At 33.2% G+C, this 16,428-nt stretch overlaps 3 protein-coding genes across 4 annotated transcripts; 1 reads left to right on the forward strand and 2 right to left on the reverse strand.

Moving 5' to 3' along the window:
- Positions 1-1,470: 1,470 nt before the first annotated feature.
- Positions 1,471-11,030, forward strand: LOC107366157 (uncharacterized). Its single transcript, XM_015933731.3, has 5 exons — positions 1,471-7,951; positions 8,050-8,238; positions 10,306-10,385; positions 10,479-10,580; positions 10,655-11,030. The coding sequence occupies exons 1-5, from the start codon at positions 2,394-2,396 to the stop codon at positions 10,816-10,818; spliced, it is 6,093 nt and encodes a 2,030-aa protein (XP_015789217.2). The 5' UTR covers positions 1,471-2,393; the 3' UTR covers positions 10,819-11,030.
- Positions 11,031-11,103: 73 nt separating this feature from the next.
- On the reverse strand, positions 11,104-14,155 carry LOC107366158 (U2 snRNP-associated SURP motif-containing protein). Its single transcript, XM_015933733.3, has 5 exons — positions 13,715-14,155; positions 12,272-13,632; positions 12,071-12,158; positions 11,899-12,006; positions 11,104-11,775 (listed from the first exon to the last, which is right to left on the reverse strand). Exons 1-5 carry the CDS (start codon positions 14,051-14,053, stop codon positions 11,494-11,496), a joined length of 2,178 nt encoding a protein of 725 aa, XP_015789219.2. The 5' UTR covers positions 14,054-14,155; the 3' UTR covers positions 11,104-11,493.
- A 352-nt stretch (positions 14,156-14,507) lies between these two features.
- Positions 14,508-16,407, reverse strand: LOC107366261 (epidermal retinol dehydrogenase 2). 2 transcript variants are annotated; one of them, XM_015933845.3, is made up of 6 exons: positions 16,323-16,407; positions 16,013-16,238; positions 15,887-15,939; positions 15,479-15,825; positions 15,081-15,344; positions 14,508-15,012 (listed from the first exon to the last, which is right to left on the reverse strand). In XM_015933845.3, exons 2-6 carry the CDS (start codon positions 16,224-16,226, stop codon positions 14,937-14,939), a joined length of 954 nt encoding a protein of 317 aa, XP_015789331.2. In that variant the 5' UTR covers positions 16,227-16,238; positions 16,323-16,407; the 3' UTR covers positions 14,508-14,936. The 2 variants fall into 2 exon arrangements, with proteins under 2 accessions (XP_015789331.2, XP_089123608.1); XM_089267482.1 differs by having other exon boundaries at positions 16,013-16,261.
- Positions 16,408-16,428: the final 21 nt, after the last annotated feature.

Below are 16,428 nucleotides of genomic sequence, written 5' to 3' on the forward strand. Positions count from 1 at the left end.
TCATAATTGAAATTTCAATTTAAATAGTTAAATTTATCATTTTAACCAGATCCACCTACTCGATGCAAGACAAAATTGGGTTTACAGGGTAATATTGCCTTACAGCTGAGATGCCTTTCTCTCATACATAATAAAGTAATTAATATCTTTCTTTATCTTCTTCTGTTTTCCAGGAAAACTGGTAATGATTGTGATAATGAATTGTTGATGACCGATGTTAATATAAATTGGGACAATGAGCTTGAAAAACATTGTTGAATCCCCATCATTAGCAAGATAAAACTTCAAATGTTGATCTTAAGGTTCCATCAAAGTTTGATGCATCTTCCTTTTGTGTTATTATCATAAAGACGAAAGACAAAAGCTTTGTTTTAAATTGTGATTTTTTCTGATTAAACCAATTGTTTATTGTTGAAATCATTCATGAGCAAATACAAAACAGTAATAGTAATAGTAATCCAATAGTAATAGACACATTAACCAGGCGAAATCAAGTGTGAAAAGAAACTGAAATTCAATTGAATTCATCTTTTCAATATCTTCACTTGATTAAACTTAATGGTGTAAAATGGGATTCAGTTTGCGAAAGACCACTGATCAGTGTTTAATCAAAGCTCAAGATGATTAACGACTAGTGAGGGTGTGATTATCAAATTGCTTTAAATAAGTAGTTACCTGATTAATTACACACCCCAACAAGAAGAGTAATTGGATCAAGTGAGATACTAATTACATGAGGCCAATGATAATAGTTAACTGGTTGCTCTCGTAAAATCAAAAACCTTGTAAAACCTTGTATTAAACAACATGTACCAAATGTCCAGCACAGTCCAGCAAAATTAACCCAAATGATGATTGGGTAAAGACTAAATTATCATTTAGATTGAAGGTTATTGATTGAAGTAAAACAAACAAATGGTTGAAATCAAATAAATTTTCAATTTACTATTTTTAATAAGTAATTTTAGATTTGGTTTATTAAAAGCAAAACCAATATTTGAAGATATTTTTTGATACCTTTAAGGCAACCAATTAATTGTACAGAGATAGATTGGCCTTCATTCCAATTTTAATCAGTTTAACCTGAAATCATTTCAATGTTTACCATAATCATGTAGCCATTACCAGATGAACAATTCACATCCATTTTGGTTAGTTCAATATTCCAGGTATTATTTTAGTCTTTTATTCATCATCTTTCCCTTTCTTTTACACCATCTTCATTCTCACCAATAACAACAGTCTCATCGATTTCCCGGAGGAAATATAAGGCAAAATATGGCAATATGAAGCTGGAAGAGAAAGAGAAGAGGAAAACGGATAAGGATGAGGATGAAGATGAAGGTAGAGGGTGAGATATTGGAGAGACTGATGATGAGAAGGATGATAGGCGAGAAAAGAGAGAAGGGAAAGTAAATTGAAAGCAAAATTTGTAAAAGCCGGGCTTTGTTACCCATTTCCAATGTCATCTTGGCTTTATTTATTTCTCGCTTTATTTTTACTCAGCCATTTTTTGTCTTGCAATTGTCAGTTAATTTTAATACCTTTACATTGCAATTAAACACTTTATTAAGTTTCTTTTATCCTTTACACACTTTATTAAATAATTAACGCCATCTTAATATCGCGCCTTCTACCCCTTCATTTAATCTCCCCCTCCCTCTGGTTCGCTGGTTTTGTGTGTTGACTTTTTTGTCTCAAGGCAAATGGGCGCAAATCTAGTCACATTGATGTTAATTTTTTACTTTACTTCTTTAATGCTACCTTTTTTTCAATCAATTATTACCATTGTGTACAGTTGTTAATTGCTTATTGAATATGTTTCTTCAATCTATTCAATTATCCATCTACAGTTTGCTTCATCAATATTCTGCGTATTTTAATCCATACAAAATCGGTGTCTTCGCTGGTTGATTGTTTGTGTGAACCCAATTATCTTGTCAGTTGTTTTTTGTTTTGTGCATTACTTGTCATAATGTAATAACCAGGAGAGGAAAGTCAATCATCATAATCAACCGATCCTGCTTTTAGTGATTCATAATTAATATAAATTTGACGCAAACTAGACAATAACAATGCTTTGATAAAAATAAGATGGTGAACAACAGTTGAATCTGTTGCATCAATAAGATCATTTTTTTGTTGTTGTTGTTTTTTTATCTACATTCAATATTCTACCAAACCTTTCTCTTCCTCATTCTGTATCCTCATTCTTATTATAATCATCTTCACCATAAAAACTGGTTTTCATCTTGATCGCCATTCATCAAAAAATTAGAAAGAAAGAGGACCGTTAAATGAGTTTTGCTGGAGAATTGGTTAAACTTGATCCATAATTGGGTTTAAATACCTAGGTTAATGTTAAACAGAAGAGAAAAAAGTTGATCATCAAGATGATTTTAAATGAGAATAGGGACTCAATGATGATTAAAACTTTTAGCCCAACGGCATCATCATCAACCTCATCTTCACCATCATCTTCTTCATCGTCAAAAAAAATGGAACCGACAGATTTGATTTCAAGTTTAACTGTTAAATGCAAGACCGGATCAGATAGCTGTTTAGCTCAATTGGTTAAAATATCAGATCAAGCAAGCAAGATTGAACAATTCTCCCGGAAACTATCTGAGTTTGATTTAAAGTTAAACGGCTTTAAGCCAAGGAGTGGTCATCTTCATTTAACTAATTCAACAACAACATCAACATCAACAACAACAACAACAGCAACTTCAACTCGTTTAACAACAATCTCAACAGCATCACCATCAAGATCAACAACCGGTCCTGAGTCGATTCGGTCATCTTTACCAAATTTTATTTCACATTTAACTGACCGTGAGCTTGAAACACAGCATGAAACAGACTTAACCAAGAAAAATAAAATTTACTCCTGTGATTATGAAAATGAAAACTTTGGTGATAAAAATATCAATATTAAAAGTGATGGCGATAGTGATCAACAGAGCAATATCGAGACTAATAGTAAAATTAACAGGCGAAGAAAGTGTTTAAGGGATCAAATTTATCGTGAATCAAATCATGCGAAAAATAGCGGCGATGATGAACCATCATTAACATCCGAGTCAATCAAGAGACTAACACTTTTACCTCGAAGTTGGAAACACTCACCATCACGGTCATCAACATCAAAGTCTCTTCAATCATCACCAATTGACATAAATATTGGTTCAACGCACTTACACGGTTTATCTTCACCATCCTCTCCACTACATTCATCCTCATCACCAACAACACCATCTGAATCTTCTGGATTTGTGAGCTCATCACCATCATCATCACCTAGAAGAATGCGATCCACCAGCCAGTTAGTTTCTTCCAAACTTCAAAGTGAAACCAATCAATGTTTACATGATTCAACATCATCTTCATCATCATCAGTAGCTTATGATTGTGTTGATTATGTGAATAGTATTGAAGACTCTCCACAACCTCGAGTTTCTCGCTTTAAATCAAATCGCTTTTCCAAAGAGTCCAATTCAACTTTGACCTGTAATTTGAAGCCACCCAAATCAACTCGCTCCTATTCACGGTTAAACAGTTTACCATGCAATAAAAATAGCGATTCAAATGATTTCAATGATGAAACTATTTCCAAGCCAACCCCTCGTAATTGCTTAAGAGCATTTTCAATACCAAATGGTTTAAATAGTGATTTAACAACAAGTCCTTCTCATCGGTCCAATTCAATCTCAAATTCACGTGAATCTCTTGACCATGGTTTAAATTCTGGTGAGACCAGTTCACATCGAATTGTTGGCAGTCTATTGGATTCACCTAAATGGTCAATTATAAAGGAAAAATTTGAAAAATCAAGCAACAATAATGACTCGAATAATGGTAATAGCAGTGAGAATAAGGATAAAACTGAAATAGTAACTTACTCTTCTCCACAACTTCGACGTAAAACTTATCCAACATCAACATCAAATTTAACACCTTCCCTATCATTAAGTAATTTGACTCTATTATCAGCCAATAATTGTGGAAAAGCTCGTTCAATATCATTAACGCCATCATTCTCGTCTTCTTCTTCATCGTCAACAGCAACTATGGATAAAAAAATGTTTCCATTACAATCAACCAATAATGAAACAAATAAATGCAACAATCGCTACTCAACATCATCTTTGAAATCAAACTCATCATCCTCATCAACCTCATCATATTCTTCCTCTTCTCATTCAACATCATCTACTTTAACCAATGGTTCATACACTGATCGACCCAACAGTTTTTCAACTGATCGATTAACATCAACAACAGCAACTTCGTTATCACCATTATCATCCTCCTACTCTCTTGAAAACCATGGTAATTATCCGATTGAAAGGATGTGTAGTTCTGGCAAGGTTCATCTGGAACAAAGCGTCAGGATGAAAAGTAATTCACGTATAGCCAAAATTGCGTCTAAATTTGATTCCGGTGTTAACCAAAGTGGATCAACTACCAGTTTAAACAGTGGTACTTTCAATGAATCAAAAGCATGTAAAAGTAAAAGTGACCTTCGCGAGTTTAACAAGATGATAACCACTTCTTCGTCTACATCGTCTTCTACAACTTCATTATTTACAGTTGTTAAACAATCATCTGAGTGTAATTTTTCTGAACAATCGGAAAAATGTAAAAAATCAAAATTTACATCAAACAATTCAATATCTTCTCCATCTTCCTCCTCATTGTCCAGTTCGACTGATGTTAAATCAATCCGTAATGAAAATGAGGAAGAGAAAATTGTTTCTGTTAAAGAAACTATCCTTCGCCTTGAATGCATTAAAGCATCAACAGTTGATAGTATACATCAATCAGGAGCTAAAATTAATCGATCAATTTCTGATCAACAGTCAACCAAACCAGTGATTTCATCGAGAAGGAAAACTCTGCCCGGAGCGACATTTTTACACAATGGCTCACTATCAGCTGTAAACATTAATGAAAATAATGATAATCAAAATACGTTGAGTCTATCTTCAGATTCCAATCATGCCTTACCTAGTAATTTACTTAAGGATTCAGGTAAAAGTGATAAGGTTCCCATACCAGCACCAAGAAAAATATCAAATAACCAAGATTGTTATATGACTAAAGGAGTGAAGTCATCATCTTCATCATCACCAAAAACCACTGCAACATTGAATACTTTGGTGTCAACATCATCATCAACCACTTTTCTCTCTTCTTCTTCACTCTCAAGACATGGTCATGAGCTAAATAAGGAATCCAACACATGCAAATTTAATAAGAATGACAAAATTGAGGGAAACCATGAGACACTAAAAGACTCATCTTGCTTATCATCATCATTATCAACCTTGTCATCGTCAACTAAACTTGTATCCTTAACATCTGAAGAAATTAAAAAGACGCCAAGTTTCTTATGGAGCAACAATAATCATAACTTTAATCGGTTAGCAGGAACCAGTTGTACATTACCATCTTCAACTGCTAATGTAAAGGAGAGGAAAGATAATCTTCCTAACGAGTCTAACCAATGTGGTAAAGAAAGTAACAACAGAGAGAGTACCATTGGCATAGATGAACCAATTTATGAACCTGTCAGCTATTCAACAACTCCAGCAGTCAATATTTCTAATTTAAATTCTAGTGTCAACCGAAGTTTACCTTCAAACAATTTATCAGCAATAAATCGTGATAATCGTACCATAATACATGATTATGATGACAATCTTTCCTTAGCTAGTGAAAATTCATCTCTTACTTACAGTGACTCGGGCTCTTACTCGTCTGGTGTACATGAAGCTTCAACTCTTTCATCGTCTACATCATCCTCAAATAGGTCAAACAGTGTGATTCCAAGTAACCACTCTATCCTGCCACCACCTTTACCACCTCGTTGGCCAGAAGCCAGTAAACAAGGAAACAGCAACACTTTCACTACAACAGCTAATATCTTTAATCCCATATCGACTAACTGTGGCCTCAGTTTAACTGCCTTGGATACTTATTTATCAAATCAATGGGACAATAAAGACGATTGTTACGGTGCTGATCATATTTATGATAGTATTTATTACAACAATCTATCTGACGAATTGACTCTAGATAAAAGTGAAGCGTTGAGCAAATTATTGAAAGAATTGGAAAACATGTCTCCCAATGGTGATCGTAATGCTAAAGAAGATACCAACAGTACTAATAGTTCTGGTGCTTCTATGTCCAGAACTCCGTCAACCTTAAGCTGTTCCTCAGTTTCAAGAAATGGCTCCAATGCTTCAGAAAGTCGTGATAAAAGTTCAGATGAATTTTCATCAGGAATAATAACATTGAAAAGTTGTGAGTCTAGTTCATCGTTGGAAAGCATCAGGAATACCAGCTGTTCATCATCTCAAGTTCCCCCAAAGATAACACCTAGGACGACAATTAAATCCTCTCAAGAGTCTAATTCTGGAGGTTATGCAAACTTTCCTTCCATAATGGAAAATAAAATTCTCTTATCAGGCTCTTTGATGGACTCTATCCTTGAGTCATCTTCACCTTCTTTAAGAGAAACCATTCAAAGAGAAATGAAGCGTTCAGAATACCATTCCCGTTTACATCAATCGGAAACTCTGGTGAAAAACAGCAGTTTTCTTCATTCCAATCGACTCTCATTAGTTAGTAAAAAGTCTTCTGATTATGTTGAGGCTATAAATCCAGCTGATCAAAAGAAACCCAATATTAATGATCTTTACCGAGAAGGTTTAATTCATCCAGAATCTCGGTATGAAACTCATGAATATGAGGGGTACATGGAATTCAAAGAAACGAGAGGCTTTTTTTCATCAACCGCTGAGCAACCTTTATATCAGTTGTATGATGAACAAGTTAAACATAATCGAATCCTTTGGGCCAGTGGTTTAGGCGATGATTCTCAAGAAGAAGCTGATCCATTGGATGCCATTTATGCTGAATTGGATGGTGTTTCCAAGTGTGCTTGTAGCTCATGTGAATTGGATGACGGGAGCACTCCAACAGATTCAGTTACTTCATCAATTGTATCGACAACATCAGCTACTCCTCATATTTCAGCAATTGATTTAGTTGGCAAAAATGGTAATCGTCAGTTATGGTGTGAGGTTCCGCAAGTCAAGGAAGCTGGTGTTGCAGCTAAATTAACACCCAAAGAAAGGAAACATCAAGAGGCCATGTTTGAAGTTATCACCTCTGAAGCTTCTTACCTTAAAAGTTTAGACATTCTAGTCAATCATTTCATGAAAAGTGATGAATTTTCTAACCCTGAAATTCTCAACTCACATGATCGAAGTGACCTTTTTTCCAACATTGAATCTGTTTTTGAAATTACTCGTCGACTAATGAAAGATTTAGATGATCGTTGGCAAACAAATGTAGTTATATCCGATGTTTGCGATATTTTACTTCGTTATGCAACTTCCGAGTTTGAAGATTACGTTAAATATTTACGTTTTTGTAAAAAGCAAGAGAAAACATTGAAAACATTACAGAAACAACCCAAATTTGCTGCCTCATTGAAACAATTGGAAACAAATCCAAAATGCCATGGACTTGCTTTAACCTCTTTCTTATTGTTGCCCATGCAACGGATAACTCGATATCCACTTCTAGTTGAAGCAATACTCAACCATCGAGCCCCTACAGAAACGGATAAATATGAGATGTGTCAAAAAACGTTGGCTGCTCTTTACACGGTTGTCAATGATTGTAACGAGGAAGCCAAGAAAACGGAAAGACTTCAAGAGCTGATTGATTTGGATAGTATTTTAAATTTTGATAAAGTAAAATATTTCCCACTCATTAGTGAATCAAGATACCTGATGAAAAAAGATGAAGTTGTCAGATTGAAGCAAACATCCAGCTCAATAATACCCGCTCGCGGCAGGAATCCATTGTGGAAAAAATCTCCCCTCCATTTATACCTTTTCAATGATCTTCTTTTGATTGCCTCAAAGAAAAGGTAAGCAAAGAGTACTCGTGATAATCTCTCAATTACAATCCAAATCTAATCAATAATCTTTTTCTTTTATTTCTTTCATTCTTCCTTTTGATTTCCAGTGAAATCTATTATTCTGTAAATGATTATTGTGAAAGAAACTGTCTAACTGTGCGTTCCATGGATGTTCCAGGTGAAGAGATAACTCCTCCAATAGGCATGAAATCAAGCCTAGAAAACCTGATTCAATTGACTTTTCTCAAAAATCATGCAAGACGAACCAGTGAATATTATATCGCCTTTCCAACTGAGTAAGTTCAGTTTAGAGTTTTCAGTTTTTTCTTGCTTTCCAATGCCCTCAACAAGTCATCAGTTGCCAAGGTTTTTGTTGATTAAAACCTTTACTGATCGCAGAAAAAAAATATGGAAATGTTTTTATATGTTATAATTGGCAAGCCAAATTAAACATGAAATGAAAGTAATTAAGATGCAAGAACATCCAGGAAGAAAAAAGAAAGGCCATTCTTTATTCGATAGTTTATCACTATTTGCATATTCATTTAATTTGCTACATTTCCATAGAAAATTATAAACTCCAAGTTTCAGCAATTTTCACCATCATCATCATTAAAACCCAACCATGAATATAAGTCAAGGAGGGAAAAGGCAAAAATTGATTCATTGCATTTTGCTGAGTTAAAGAGCAAATGACTTGATTGAGTTAAAAATTTAATTTTAAATTAACTTTGACAGCCTCTAAATCCAGAAATAGATTTTACTTGTTTTCAAATGATTCTCATAACTTATGAGATTGACCTTCAAGTGTTTGTTCAGCTTCTCGCTTTTCAAATTAATCATCATCTTCACCTTTCATATGCGCATCAACATGATGTACTTTTGGAGAAAAAGAGTTTCAACATTTCATCAATTGTTATCATCATTTTCATGTAGATTCCTTCACATACACTAAATAAGTTGTCTTACATCCTATTGACTCCATCTTTCACCAACAAAAGGTTAGATTCAAAGATTAAAATTTACCATCACGTAATTTAATGTTTGGGTCACTCACAGCTTATTTTTCACCCTTTTTTCCGTATCCACCTCATTATAACCCGACTCAGATAATTAATAACCATTTCAAACATGAAGACCAATCGACTAATTTATCATTCTTTATATCTTATAGTCACTGATTGGAAAAGCTTTCATTTTAATGTAATAAAATACCATATCTTGATCTAGACTTATTCATAATTGCATCTTATACAGTTAAAGATTCAAATGATCATTTATATCTGTGTCAAAATTCAATACCGCATTTTATTTCATGATTACCCTTCGATCAGTTTCAATTGTTAACCTGTAATCATGACCGGAAGAAATATCTTATTCAGAATGAAAATATGAAAATTGATGATAAAAAAACACTTATGCTTAGCAAAAATAGCTTCATCTTTTTGTTAAACAAGTCTCATTGTTTGTTTTGCCTTTTGAGTTTCATTACTCTTTCACTTTTAAGTTTTGTTAGTCACAATTAGACAACGATAAACTGAAGATCATTGCTTTGTTTGATTGTTAATTTACTCATTTCCTTGATATCATCAAGTTTCCTTTTACGATTAACAGTAATCTGTGAACCGTATTTATTTCATCCGCTTAAAATCTTCCATCCCAATCAATTGTTGATACTTTTGTTTGCATCATTACTTCATTAAAGTAGTTTAATAACTTCAACTGATTGATTGATTTTGCTAGTCAAATACATTATTTAACTCAAGCCTGTTGCAATTTGCTTGACAATCAATGAAATGAAGTGTTTGTTATCGACCAACTATTTCAACTTTCAAACAAATAACCTCTAATCAAGCTTAATATTCATATAATTATTAGTAAGATTTATTGATCAAACTACAATGAGACAGTCATCAATATTTCATCTTGATTTTGACCCAGTCAATAGAGAGTTCATTCAATAACCATTAGATAACATTGATAATTATCTGACAGAATCCAGAATTTTCATAATGGACAAAAGGACAATTTAGGTTAACCTTGATTCAATTGTTCCACTGTCTGTAAGCATCAGTTTGTTTTCATCTTATATTATATTTGATTGTGATCATTCAAACCATTTGCTGCAAGTTAACTTACCTTTGAAAATATTAACTTTCAATATTGAGTAATTTTATTATCCTAATTCAAATCATTGTAACCTTGATTTTCATTGAATCATGATTGCCTCTTAATCATCACAAATTGTCTTCGTTTTATCTATGAGTTGAAGGACAACAACAAAAACATTGGAGGCGCATTAAACTCGATATGTTTCAAGCAATCAATCATAATTTATCTAATTTTATTCTTTTCCATTCTAGAACTGATAAAATCAGATTCATTGAGGCTATTGAACCACCGAAATCGGACAAACCAAATGAAAAGATTTACGAAGAATGGGGTAAGTAATTTAAACTCTGATGAATCAAAATAATACGAAATATAAAAATAAACGAAATAATCAATGAATCATAATTTATCTCTTACCTTACAGATTGCCCTCAAGTTATTTGTGAAAGACAGTATACAGCGCAACAACCAGATGAGCTGAGCTTGGAAAAATCTGATGTCGTTAATGTTTTCCGTAAAACAAATGGTAAATTTTCCTGGTTATATTATTGTGTCTCATTGTTGAAACAATTAATTTATTTAATTTTATTATGTTTACAGATTGGTATGAAGGGGAAAGGATACGAGATGGTGCCCGAGGTTGGTTCCCGGCTTCATGCACTCAAGAGATTGTAAATAAACATGTCCGTTCACGTAATCTTAAACTAAGACATCGATTGATGACATTGACGGATAAACATATCTTGGACATGCAAAAGAGTTGATCTTGAAACTATAATTACTAACTATTATTATCGGTTTAATTGTAAACGTTGATTATCTCCAAAGAAATACATTCATCCACATCACAGCTTAATCAACATTGCTCCTCAAATCATCTGTTTAACAATATCTGACTATCTTATTTTGTGATTATCAAAAGCTGTCACTCTAATTATTATTTTAATTGTACTATAAATGCTTATGCTTATGCAAATTGTAAGTTTAATTGACTTGATACGCGATTTTGTATAAATAAGGAATACCGAAAGGGAATCCTAATGAAAGCATTGAGAAAGAAAAAGAATCATCATTTTTAAAAGAAATGTACATAATTTGAAGATACATTGTAAATCATTTAGTTATTTATATTTGTGAATTTGGAAAATGAATGTCAAATGTATAAGTTCAAACAAATTTTAAATTAACAAATTCACGCTTAGAAAAAAAATTGAAACCAACCTTCAATCAAGCGTTTACCCGGAGATGCCAGATGGTAGTGGACCTAGAAAAACCTTAAATCTCAATCCCAGTATTTAGTTTCAATGTTCAACCATTGATGATTTTCAAATGAAAAACTATAGTTTAATGGAATTGAGAATTAGCCTTTAAATTGATTAAATCAGGTTTACCGTTTTGCAAGCTCCAGGTATTTGTGAACATTTCATTTTGACCGTCATCTAACTCCTACAATTATCCAAATTGTAAGGTTTGGTACTTAATTTCAATCTTTTTCTTCTATTTACACTATCTAAGCCATGAAGACTACTTTGCGATTCCTCTAAATCGGGGTCTACTGTTTCCCATTTTGATGGTTTGAATTTGATTGTAATGTTACTTGTACTCTCAAAAGGTGTACCATCAATAGTATCAATAGGAATACCATCGATGTCGGAATCTTCGACAGGGATTCCATCGATATCATCGATATCATTGCTGTCGTCTGCTTTTCTCTCCGTAGACTGTAAATTGAACACATCTCACGTAATTAATATATTGATAATGAAAGGAGCATTTTCCAAAGCAAAGAATAATTCGAAACAAAAAGAAATAAAAGTAACACTATGAACATTAAAATTACTTACAGACTCTCGAGGGCTTAAACCTAAAAATATATTTTGAAGTTTGATAAGAAAATCACTTGTGTAAATAGCCCAATCTTCCCAGGCTTTGAAACAATTCATCACTCGGTGCTGAAAAACATAAACCACGTTATCGACTATAAAACAAACTTGGCAGAAATAAGAAAATTATTACCTTAAATTGTTCAGCTTTAAGTCGCCCTTCTATTGCATTGAAACATTGATGAATATCGAAAAAGATGGTGGTTAAACGAGACTGAAATCTAAATTATATCATCAAGATGAAACATTAAAAGGTAAGTAACATTTTTCCCCCAAACATGAGTGTATAGCGTTCATTTGATTGGTAAGTTGATTAACTAAAATAAATACTTACCCTTTTCTATAATAAGATGCATTGGAAACTTTCACACAGCAATTATGCAAGATATCTGATATTAAGTAAAGTCTAGCTATTTTTTTATGCAGAGGTGTTTCTATTAATGCTAATGATTCAGAAATACAATCTACGATTTCTTCAGCAGCATCAGCATGTTCAATACAATAAACCATAGCATGAGAGATTTTAGATCGCTCAGGAGTCAAATTTCTAAGAATATCTTCCAAGTCTTCTCTTTGAGTATCCGTAAGGATACCTTTCTTTTGGCTTTTTCCTTTGAATTCTTTAAAACCTCGATTAGTTGAATCATGTTCTCTCGATCTGGATCTTGATCTTCTCCAAGTTTTTCTCTGGTGATCATCTTCAACTTCTCTTTCAGGTGATTTCTCTATTAGATGTTCAGGCATTCCTGAGAGATAAGGATTCAATGGTGGAGGTTTCCATTTAGAGCCTCCCTTGAATAAATAAAATTCTTCCTCTCTCCATTTACTTGGATGTTCGCCTTGAAGTACTGAGAAAAGTCTCCAACGATAATAAATATGTGCAGGACTTTGATTTTCAAATAAAAATCTAAACATTGGATTGTTGATTTCCCTAATCATAATCATTGCTTCAAACATTGGCCCTTCTTTTACAACGAACTCAACCATACGATGGATAAGACATAACAGAGCTCGGTCAGTTGGTATGACTACTTTTACTGTGGCATTTGCTAATATTTTTTCAAAGTTTTCTCTATCTTGAGGAGTTGCCATAGGATAAGCAACTCCTGGAGGAGGAAGTTTGTCAAAATCAGCAGGATCTGGTTGAGCATTAAATGGAAGCCCTGATGGAGGTGGAGGCATAGTTAATTCCATTAACTTAGGTGGGATATAAATAGGGTGAGGAGGAATAGGTATAGCTTTTCCCCATCCTAATTTCATTTCATATTTTTGAATCTCTTTGCCATTTAACGCTTTTATAGCTCGTTCTCCATCCTTTCTGTTCATAAAAGCAACAAAACCACAGTTACGATTTCGAGCTCGTTCTTCCTCTGATCTTGGCCACATAATTTTTACACTAGCTAAAGGTCCATATTCACCAAATACTTCCATCAATTCCTTCTCTGACATTTTTGGATTAATGTTTCCGAGGTATATATTAGTAGTGTTTGGATCGCCAGTGTCATATGAGCCAAAATTGGCTCCTCTGTAGTCATCTATTTTACTAGTGACTATAGGATCGATCTCTTTTTTGCCCTCTTTTTTCATCAACATTTTCAATCGAAGTCTTTCTTCTCTTTCCTCTTGAAGTTGTCTCAATTCTTCTTTGAAAAGTTCAAGATTACTCTTCTTTTTTTCCTTCTCTTTCTTTTTACCCTGAAAATAAAAAAAACACCATAAAAATAATTATAACAGAGAACGATGTGAATAATGAAAATATAAAGCAAGAAGATCTCACCAGCTTCTCCATTTTTGGTGAAGATGCACTAGAAGTAGGAGCACTTCCATAATGCATTGTATTCATTTTCTTTTTATCACTCAATTCTTGCAATTTGGTTGGCTTGTATACTTTCGAGGAATCCTTTCCTTCTTCATGGCCAGAATTCATAACAGAGCCAAGTACAAATACCTGGCCAGCGGCTGCAGGTTTCTCAAAAGTTTCAACAAATTCCTGATATACCTTGGCTGCATCTTTCTCCTCTTGTTCTTTCTTTTGTTTTTCCAGCTCCTTTTTTGTCAGCTGTTTTTTACCAATATTGAAAGATTTGACTTTGCCCATCATGTTGCCAGTAATCATTTTGCTGGACACTTAAAAATAAAATCATACACAGTAACACTAAAAAATAATTACAATTGAACAAAAAATTGTTTTTATATCACCTTATCAATGAGTCATTAAAAAAGGCAATTGTTGGTTTCCAAGACAACTTCTCATTTGGCGCTTCTCTTCATTTTTTTGAAACAAGAAAATTCCGATTTCACCGGGAATATAAAATTTTGCAGTTAATAAGGCTCAAGTAATCGCTTAGAATTAAAAGAATGAGAATGAGATAATTAATATAAAGTTGATCATGTCTATATGACGATTCAAATGTTGTGTCAACGTTATTTTTATCGTTTCTTTATCCTTAATATCATCTTTCTCTTTTTCTACATTCTAGTAAGTCGAGTGAACTTACTCGACTGAGGTTATTACATGTACAGCATCCTTTAAGAATATAAGAATTAAATAAGTTGAAAATAAGGGCGAATTATAAAAGAATTATTCAGTATTTATTTGATAATCAGTTAAATGCGTAAATACGGAATGTTCACAGATTGGAGTAAAAATTTGATTAACATTTCAGAAAGTTTCTTTCAATAATAAAATTTCAATCGATTTCTTAGTAAAGAGTATTGCGTGAAAGAACTTACAATTATATTGTTTCGATTGTGATTAAAAAAATTAAGATGGAAATGTTCAATGGAAATCTTAACCTTTACCCTTGGTTGGACTTTTCATGTTTACCAATTTTTACTAATCACCATCGAGATAAGAGAATTGGAAGTTTTTCATGCAATGACCTCTACTTATGAGATAAAATAAAAATTTGTACATATAACAGAAATTTAAGGAATATAAATTGGGGAATATTTTTGAGTTTGTAATTAGTGCGGGTTCATCTTTGTGGAACAATCAATCAATCGCAAGGTTTTGCTTCGACGGTGTTACCAATAAAATCACGAACCAATATTTCAATTTTGTAAGGAAGATTTCTGTAAATGAAAAAAATATAAATGATAAATTCATGAGTTGTAAGAGATAGATTAGGATGAACTGTTACCTTAGAATGTAATAGAGTATTTTGTAGCCAAGAGGCATGATAACGAAAGGCTCTTCTCTCAGGATATTTTCAATCATGATATCAGCGGCTTTCTGGACACTAAGAATTGGTAGAAGACGTGGAAAACGAGTTTCGACAGCTGCAGATAAACCAGTGTCGATTGCTGCCGGACAGATTGTGGTTAATTTAATGTAGTCTTTCTTCTCATAACGTAATTCTTCCTCCAAAGCACTCATAAAACCAATGACACCGGCTTTTGATGACCTGTAAATGAGAAATAATGTAAATCAATAAGTTAAGATCATTCCATCGCAAAAGAATAAATGAATAAAAGAAAAATTCACATTCCAACTGAATTAGATTGATAGAACTGATTTTAGCAATGGGATAAAACTCACGAGTAATCGGTTAAAAATGTTTTCCCGAAAATTGCACTGTTAGATGCTATAGCAACAATATGCCCTTGTTTCTCTGCGACCATTCGAGGTAAGATTTGCTTTGTTACCCACATTTGACCCAAAAGATTAACTTTGATTGTTTCAGCAACCATTTCCTCAGATAATCTAGTGATTGGTCGGGCGTTAAGTATACCAGCATTATTAATCGCAATATCAACAGGGCCAACAGTTTGATATACTTTATCTAAAGCATCTCCAACCCAAGCGTAATTACTGACATCAACTTCAAAAAAGAAAGCAATACCACCCCTTTGCCTGACCTGGGCAACTGTTTCTTCACCTTTGTGCTGTGAAAGAAGGTGAGTATTATTAAAAAATGTATGAATTTTTTTAGAAATGTAACCTTACCTTGTTTCTGTCCAAAACAATTATTGTTGCTCCTAGTCTACTAAATTTGATAGCTATAAAACATAAAAAATTTTAATAAGGAATTCTTGCACAGTTAGAATCTGGAATCGTGTCAAATGATCTTACCTAATTCCCTGCCGATACATCCACCAGCTCCAGTGATCAAAACTTTTTTTCCTTGAACCAATTTCCTTTTAACAGGGAATATTAGTTGTTTACACATTTCAAACACAATTGCGTAAATTTGACCAATCAGCATAAAAAATTCCGCAAAAAGGATAAAAACGTTGAACATAAATAGGAACATCTTCCCTATACCAAATGCACCAAAGGGGATCATTAATCTGTTAAACTGCAAGAAATGTAAAGTGAACACTGATCAGATTTAAGTACAAAGAGTAAGTGAATCGATAGTATAATAATTAAATTATCTTACCTTTCTTTAAATTGTATTAAATTCTATGAATAATTAAAATAATATAGAAATTGATGAATAGACAATAGATGGATTATTGATGATTAAGAACTATGACAATGCGTCA

The sequence above is a fragment of the Tetranychus urticae genome, chromosome 2 (assembly GCF_039701765.1).
Source record: "Tetranychus urticae isolate SD_2017Ah chromosome 2, NJAU_TeUrti_SD_1.0, whole genome shotgun sequence".
NCBI lineage: Eukaryota > Metazoa > Arthropoda > Arachnida > Trombidiformes > Tetranychidae > Tetranychus > Tetranychus urticae.